This window comes from Thunnus maccoyii, chromosome 13 (genome assembly GCF_910596095.1).
Source record: "Thunnus maccoyii chromosome 13, fThuMac1.1, whole genome shotgun sequence".
Taxonomy (NCBI): Eukaryota; Metazoa; Chordata; class Actinopteri; order Scombriformes; family Scombridae; genus Thunnus; species Thunnus maccoyii.
Genome location: NC_056545.1, coordinates 17,856,385 through 17,865,061, shown reverse-complemented (window position 1 = coordinate 17,865,061; position 8,677 = coordinate 17,856,385). Strand labels below are relative to the sequence as shown.

General features: G+C 38.1%; 1 protein-coding gene across 1 annotated transcript; it reads right to left on the bottom strand.

Moving 5' to 3' along the window:
• Positions 1 to 897: 897 nt before the first annotated feature.
• On the bottom strand, positions 898 to 8,386 carry LOC121909715 (tyrosinase-like). The gene is made up of 5 exons (XM_042430331.1): positions 6,791 to 8,386; positions 6,157 to 6,373; positions 3,093 to 3,240; positions 2,171 to 2,352; positions 898 to 1,861 (listed from the first exon to the last, which is right to left on the bottom strand). Exons 1-5 carry the CDS (start codon positions 7,610 to 7,612, stop codon positions 1,596 to 1,598), a joined length of 1,635 nt encoding a protein of 544 aa, XP_042286265.1. The 5' UTR covers positions 7,613 to 8,386; the 3' UTR covers positions 898 to 1,595.
• Positions 8,387 to 8,677: the final 291 nt, after the last annotated feature.

Below are 8,677 nucleotides of genomic sequence, written 5' to 3'. Positions count from 1 at the left end.
CCAGTGTGGCCCTGCTTAATTTCAGAACCTTAAAGCCTGTTATGTTTCTTTTCAAGTCATCATAATGGACCAGTTGTGACCATCTTCTATTGAACAATGTTTGGTAAAAGATGATTCCATCTGTACATTTCCATGTGTTTACTTCATATTTAGCACATTTGGATTTGCATACTTGTAATTGTTTCATTCCATCCTTTGGTTTCATAAATTGTGTAAATTATTACATTGTTCTGTCCACAAATATCACACCAGACTAAATGCTGTCTTTATAAATATACGTATGTATTTGTGTGATGATGAAGCTGCTTCATGTAGTTTAAGTAGGAAATTTGGATCTCTAAAATGTCCACACTTGTATAACATGGATTTTATTCTGAATAAACGGTGTTCTAAGAAATAAAATAGTTCCTCGGGACTCTTAAACTTAGAAGTGCTCCAACCATCCCACGTTTTTTCACAAATTGTAGATTTGCTACAAATGTATGTTTTTTTTTTTACATGATTATAACGTGTATTTTGTACAAGTTTTGCTTTCAAATGATCAATGCTGTATTTATCTCATTTATTGTCACAACAACAGTAATAATGAGAATGTACTGTAATATCTGAGAATGCCAACTGAATACAACGTATTTGAGCTAAGTACTGTATTATAAAAATGCTTTGCTAGACAGCATGTGTCAAGGCTGAGAATGTATGAATTAAATCTGGCTGAATGAGACCATGATGAAAGGGTAAAATTATTAGGGAACCAATTTATCTTACCAAAAATAAACTTTTGTGTTGAACTTTTAAAACTGGGGTGATGTGTGTGATTGTTTATATCTCATTATGAATATTTCTGATGCAGACATACAGAAAAATATCAGAGAATATAAGTTTTGTTAGGTTGGTATTAACACCAGAATCTTCCAACCGTTGGGACCTCATTTCTTATGAACTAAAGTAGATGTGACTTTTAAAGTAAAGAGTGAACCACATGCAACTTTTGGGATTGCAGTGACTTTTACAAATGTCAAAAAGTTTTTAAACTATTACATAACTCTAAGGTTAGAATATTGAACTGTGCCCTTACGCTGTGGAGATGTCTCAGACCTTTGCATCTATGCAGACGTTATCATTATTTTCTTTTTCCAAAAGTACGTTTCACACCACAAACATAAATCAATTTAAATGTTAATCAAAATGTGCTTCAGTCAACTCCCACGTGAAGATAATAAAAGAAAGTCCCTCAAGGCTACCGTGAATGTATTTCAAAGGTTTGTTTTTCTCACTCTGAAAAGCAGTTATGCATGTAAGTTATCATTTCTTCATAATGAATGTCTGACTGATGCAACAACTGCAGGATGGTAGTGTGTAATCAGCCTCTTAAAACCATGTTAATCTTATAAAATGATTCATGTCTGAAATGAACTAATGTGTAGGATTTTACATGTTACAAGTTGTGGGTGAACAGTCTCTTTCAAAATGTCCTTTGTTAATACCATTTAAATACATTGGTATTAAACAAAGATTATACAGACTGATTACAATAAGTCAATATAATGTAAAATTCACAGTGCTGTTTGTAGATACATATGAGATTTGCTGCACCATCACATAGTTGTTTGGTAGTTACGGTGCTTGGTTTCCCCTGTGTCACAGCTCAAGATAAGTGGCTGTCTTTCTGGGAGAGCAAACACATTTTTCCAACTCCCCACATGCAGCCAAGGTGACCCACGGTATCGCCGTTTTGCAGTTATGACCACAGCAGCTATGGCCATTGCTACAATTCCTCCGCAGAGCCCTGCAAGCAGCAGCCAGGGCCACACAATCTGCAGCTCCTCCAGGTAGGGACGCACGGATTCTGCTAGCCTCTGATCTGGAAAGAAAATAAAAGTGACCACAGGAAAGTGGGCAGAGCGTTTGAGTTAAAAGTGAAACAAGGATAGAAAGTCATCTAAATCTGGGTTGACCTTTTATAGCCAGGATATCTTTTTGATATATGATTTATGAATGAACTCTGGCTTAAAATTAAATAGATTCAGTGATTGGCTAAATAGATTCAATTTCTTAAAAGGCATTGGAAGAATGGAAAAAGAGATTGGCAGAGATAATGGAAAACAGTAAGTGATTTAAAATTGGAAATGAATAATGAGAACAGAAAAACTCCACTCAGATGAAAACTTACTAGCATCTAGCAGATAGGAGTATTCATATCCCAGGTCTTTGCTGGATATGAAGTATTCTCTGTTTCTGTGGAGGGGCAGGAAGGGAACCATGTGGTATTCGCTGTTGTGCCCTATAGGAGCATTAGACTCTGGGTATTGGGATGGAGATGGTCTGTGTCTTCTGAGCCACTGCTCATAGATGCTTTCATGGAAAAAGAAAATACAGCTGTTAAGTTCATTGTCAAATGTACACAAATTATTAAAGGATGGGTGCACAGTTGTTCAAGTCTGTCTTAAAACAACAGTCAGGTACCCAAATGAACAATGAAATAGGTTTTTTATGCCATAATCATTCCTCCTGTTCATACGGGCCATTAGAAGATCCCTTCATAATGCACATACAATTTAAGTGACGGGGGCCAAAATCCACAAGCCTCCTTTTGTGAACAATGTATTTGAAAGTTTATCTAAAGCTAATATGAAGCTTCAGCTGTCCAAATTAGTTAAATCAAATAGATATCTTTCAACGTTACAGTCTTTTTAGTGCCAAAGTCCTTCTTTTTGTAATTATACTTCCACTGCATCTCAACAAGGAAACACAAAGAGGGATTTTGATGCTAAAAAGACTGTAAATGTGGCAGATATCAACTTAATATGACTAACTCACACTGCTGAAGCCTCATATAAGCTTCAGATAAACTTTTAAATGCATTTTTGCACATAATAACTGTGTGGACACACTGTAGATTTTGGCCCCCATCACTTACATTGAAAGCACATTTGAATGGGGATCTTTAAATAGCCTGTAAGAACAGGAGGAATGATTACAGTGAAGAAAACCTCTTTCACTGTTCATATGGGCACCTGTTGTTTTAAGACAGATTTGAAAATGTATGATCCTATTCTTTAAGTGTGCGGGTGTCTCCATGTGCCATGTCTCACCTGTCAACAAAAGCATGATGGAGAAGGAATATGGGGTCATTTGCAGAACCCTGCACTGATGACATGGATCCATTCATGAACACATGGAGAGCAGCATGCATGCCCAAACGAGAACTGCTTCCTAACCCAGTCTGAGGATCCCCAAATCCTACAAGATGAGATGTATGTAATTAGTATTGACAGTGGCGCCAGCAACATAGTGGTTAGGGAAACAAAAGCTTTTTGCTTGCAAAATGAGACATTACTATCATTGAGACACAGAATCTAAACAAATTATGGCATTTTTAAAAGAGAAGTCTGGGTACAGTAAGTGTTTGATTGGATATATGAAAAAATAAGATAATTAACACTTCAGAAACACTGAATATTCAGTCATTTTTTTCACCCAAAAGGGATACAATACATAGAGCATTTTGGAATATAACCTCTCAAACAGATAAGCATGGTATCTTTACACAAGATGTGTATGGTAATGGCAATCTCTCTAAAGCTCTCCTACAGTGGATTATCTTCCTTTTTTATGAAATGTCAGATATGTGAATATGTTCAGATCTGATATATGTATCCTAGCAAACCATCACAACCCTCTCAAGCTGGAGATGACACTTTGGATAGTCCTGTGTTGATACAACCTGCTATCAATAGCAAATACATGCTCAGCAATGCGTTATTTAGCTTTCCTCTAGCTGGATTTGTGCAGAATGTGTGATCCTTGAACCATCCCAACACTGAGATGAATGCATAACTAGTGGTGGAAAAAGTACTCAGATCCTTTACTAGTACAAGTATCAATACCACAATGTAATAAATATTCCAATACATGTAGCCCAAAAGTCCTGCATTTAAAATCCTTAAAGTACAGAGGTATTATCAGCAAAATGTATTTTCAATAACTATTAAAAGTAAAATTACTTGTTGTGTTTGGCCCCTATGACTAATATATCAAATACATGTAATGCATAATTAATACTCATGAATCAATATGTAAGCAGCATTTTACTGTTGTAGCTGTGGAGGTATATACTACTTTATATACAGTGAAGTTGTTTAGTCCAGTGGTTTCCAGTCTGGGGCCAGATGCATAAACGATACATATGGACAAAAGCCATGCATACCATGCAACTATTTCCCGCACATAAACTGGTATTTATAAACACAAAATGTGCGCACCTCACATGTTCTTTAGACCAGGCGTACACATGTTTTTCCTAAGCGATCTGAAGGTGATGATGAGGTGGAGATGAAATATAAGGTGAGAGACGGAATCTTTTAGTAAAACATTGTTTGTTTAGGTTGATAACCAGCTGCACTGATTGTGTGATTTTATTTTTTTTATTTGTAAAATGCCAAGAAAAGGTGCATTTTAAGATAATTAATTACTTTTGTGTTTTATTTTATCATTCTTTTAATTTACATAGGAGTCAACATTTTATTTTGCTCTTAACATTCTTTTTATTTCATCCTTAGTTGTGTCACACCTTGTAAAGTCGGTTTAGATATGAGCGCTACAAACTAATCATTGATGGTTTACAGGTCCTTATGATAAATGAATTATATGGACGCTATAAAGAGGCGCATAGTCGCGCGTAATGGTCGCGCGTAATGACAGCTCTTCTGGCTGTTGGAGAACCTCGCCGATGCAACACAATCTGTGAAACTGCACTTCTTCTTTCCCGTCTGTTTCATTGACAGCCGTACAGACTGGTGGGCAGGTGGCGAATTGAATTCGGCTGGTTCAGGGTGTGTCTTCATCCATGTACGGTTAATTGTGGGAGTGGAAATGAATGAAAAGAATCCGTATGCATATTTCTGGCTTTGTGCGTACACACAGTTTTAGTCATGAATCTACACAGAGTTTTATGCATCTGGCCCCTCCAAAGAGTTGTAAAATAAATCTGAAAGGTTGTGAGATTATTAATGTGAGAGAAAAGAGGAAAAAACAAAGTACTTCTATATTAATTTGGATTCATTTTCAGACTTTCCTATCATTTTTGCTGTTTTTTTCACGGAAATACTGGATTTACCTCTTTGGGCCTCATACTGTCACTTAATCGAAACCATGTGAGAAGTTTAGAGGGGAAATCTGTCTCCGGTGGAACTGCTGACTCATAGACCTTTGAAACATGACAAGAAGCCACAACAAGACATTGCTGTTTTGTAAGGGGTCAGAAGCCAAAAAGTTTGGGAACTATGTTATTTTATGATATAGCTAATCTAAAATGTAAGAACAGCTCTCAGATAAACGCAGTAGAGTAAAAAATACTATATTTTGCTCTGAATTGTAGTGGAGTAGAAGTGTAAAGAAGCATTAAATGTGAATACGTGAGTAAAGTACCCTAAAATTGCATTTAAGTAGGCCTACAGTTCTTGAGTAAATGTATTTAATTCCACCATTATATTTAACAAGATATCAACCCCATACAGCATTTGCAAGAGTCACCTGAGACTCAGCAGACACTAGTGACCCACAGTGGACTACTGAATTGCAAGATAGTTCTTTTGATTATTTTTAACCCTTGATTTTGCTTAATTTCACTTTCACTGCATGGCTTTCAGTGTAAATTGTTATTTATGATGTTAATCATTTGCAAATGATTGATAAATGCCTCAGAAATTAGTAATAATACACATATTATGCTGACAAAGGACATAACAATATACCAAACATCCTTTACTTAAATATGGGCTCATAACCTAGACATGTTGTTGTTATTAATGCATTATAACAACTTCTGATGTTATGATTAATTATTAAATCCAACTGTCAGATTATGAGCCAATATAAATTCCCAGTGTAAATCAACCACATGTATGTCATGATGTGAGGCAATTTGAAAGCCACAAATTAAAGAGCAAATTATTAAAAACAAATACAGTTTACACATGCACATTCCAGGGACAAGACAGATTACCAGAGTTCCATATTTACACAGTGAGAGGGAAGAGTAGCAGTGCAGAGCTGTATATAATTTAATATGGAGCAGCCCAGAGAGTGATATCACTTGTTGAGCTGGACAGTCAGTGTGTGTCCGTGTGTGTGCATATGAGGACCAGCTTATCTGACCTTCCAGAGTGTTCCTGAAGCTCATGTTGGCACTTCGGTCCATGGCTCCGGTGTCATAGTTGGTCAGGCTGAGAGTGAACTCCACCTCTGCAGAAGTTGGTATTCGTTCAACCAAGTTGCGATTGTGGTTTCCAGGGTTACGTCGGAGCGGGCCTTCTCCCCTGGCATCGCATAGGACACCTCTGTTATTATAGGCCTCTGCTTGGGAGCACAGAACCTGTTGATGCAGAAACATATGCAGTACAGTGCAAGCTGCTATAGGGTTTCAGGACAATTATTGTCAAGGTAAGTCTCACTTTTTTGGCATCAAAGCAGTCTCAAACTACATGTAAAAGCTTTTTTTTTTCAAATCCTCTTGATCAACAGAAATAAAGGTGCACAAGTCCTTGTCATTTTTATTCATAAATTCATTTAAAGTTAGGTTATATGGTATAGGAGTGAGCATTGGTATGAATGTGTCTTATATTAAATGCTCTACATTTTTAAGATCTTTTAAGTAAAATGTGTAAAGGTCATAGGTCACTCCTCACAACTGTGAACTTTATGTTCATAACAATTCAAATACCCTATAAATATTATAGGTGATGAGAATAGTAAAACAAAACAAAAGGATGAGTGACTTAAGTGTATTTACCCTCCAAGAAGAGAAGACCGAGCCTGGACTGAGAAGACTGGGGTCTTGTGGGCTCCGGGCCCCCATCAGTTCGTCTGTGCACACGTCACAGCCCTGGGCATCCCTCCAGTCCCAGTACGGGATGGTGAAACTCATATCTCTGGTCAGCTTCCTAATCTCGTGCTCCCAGTGCAGCAGGTATAGGCGGTGCCACGGGAGAAACGCAGGGGCCCAGTGGGCAAAGTCTACATCGGTCCACACATTCCCCGGCCCGCCTAACAGCGCGTTCCGGGACACATAATAATGTATCCACACAAACACATCATACACAGACACGTCTGCGAACATCGGGTTGGAGCCGTTCTCCATCTCCTGGTAAGTCCCCGTAGCCACAACATAGTCCGGGCTGACTGTCTGCTTGGCCAAGTTCAGGTAAGACACAAGTCTGATCCTCTCGGACCTTGACAGGTGAAATATGTTTCTCCTGAGAGACTCTCTTCTCTCATTGCAGTTCACCCCAAAGTAGCCAAACTTACAGTCCGCACAGTTGAAACCCATGAAGTTCCCTACGCACTGGCACGTCCGGTTGTAAAAAACCATGGGCCACTTCTCCCTGTCGTCCAACCCAGAGAAGGGGTACTGCGGCCCGTCAGGAAGGTCCGGCACCTCCACATCCTGGCAGAAGCCCCGGCCGGAGCTGGCTCCGCAGGGCGAGCCATCCCCTTCCCAAGTCGGGCAGCACTCTTTGGTGAGCAAGGCTTCCCGGGTGGCACACAGACGAGGGAATTGCTGATAGCAGGGTACGAAACGCAGCATGAAACTGACGATTATCAATGTCCACATTGCAGTAAGTTTTTACCTTAAAGACGGCAAAGAAGCAAGAAATGAAAGAAATACACAAGGAAAGATGCTGTCTCAGGCTCAAATTCTTCAAGGTTTTCTACAGGGCCCCCCTCCTCTTTGTTGAGCCAGTCACATGCCGCTTAACCTCAGGGTGAAGCTTACTCTACAAGGGGGGCAATTAGCCCAATAGTACACATCCCAAGATTGCAGCCAAGCTGCTTCCAGAAAGAAAGTATTACTCTGACGAAAATTCATCAAAACATTTCTATAGGCCTAATGGGATTTGCAATAGGCCTATTTGTGGTGTTCAATGGTGGCTTAATAAAAAGTGTAATATTACATAGTAAAACTTATAAATATATAAAAAGCCCTAAGAGTATACTACACCTATTAAGGACCACATTGAAAGCCCATATTTTGTTGTTTCAGTGATTTTACAGTGATTTTCTGCTGGGAATGCTGTCTGTCCGAGTCAGATGAGCATAAAACAGGCGCATAACTCATGATTTCCCCCTCCCCACACACACAATAATGCGTTAAATAAAGTAAACTGTTATTCCTGGAATTATGGGATGATAATTACCATGACAGAGAGGATAAGGAGAGAAATCTAATACCCATATTTGGTTAGGTTCAAATGTGTATGAACAGGTTAAACTTTCATTTGTTTATTTTATTTTTATCTTATCTTGTAGATATCTTTTATTCAAATGCCAAAATGTGAAAGAGAAATCACCAGTGGCCATTCACAAATTAACTCCATAACCAAACATACTGCAGTCATTTATAAACTAATGAAAAATAAGCCCCTGTGTTACCATTCAAATAACTTTTAGTTGATTTAATTGAAATATATATTAATATATATTGGTTTTTATTATATATTTTTTATTATATTGGTTTATTAAACGTTCCTTTGCTCATGTCTCATTTCTGTAATTTGTCATATGACTCTACAGGATATTGCATGTCATCTCCCACGGTGTTAAATAACTTGAAACAAAGGATTTACTGAGGAGAAGCTGATGAACAAAGCACATAAGCAAGCTACTGCCTGAGGCAAGA

What these genes read in the sequence shown, in the direction of transcription:
- LOC121909715 (XM_042430331.1), bottom strand. Translation starts at nt 7,612, where the DNA reads ATGTGGACATTGATAATCGTCAGTTTCATGCTGCGTTTCGTACCCTGC. An exon ending in CGGTCTTCTCTTCTTGGAGG is followed by an intron (nt 6,374 to 6,790) that starts GTAAATACACTT and finishes CTGCATCAACAG; the next exon opens with GTTCTGTGCTCCCAAGCAGA. An exon ending in CTCCTATCTGCTAGATGCTA is followed by an intron (nt 1,862 to 2,170) that starts GTAAGTTTTCAT and finishes TTTTCTTTCCAG; the next exon opens with ATCAGAGGCTAGCAGAATCC.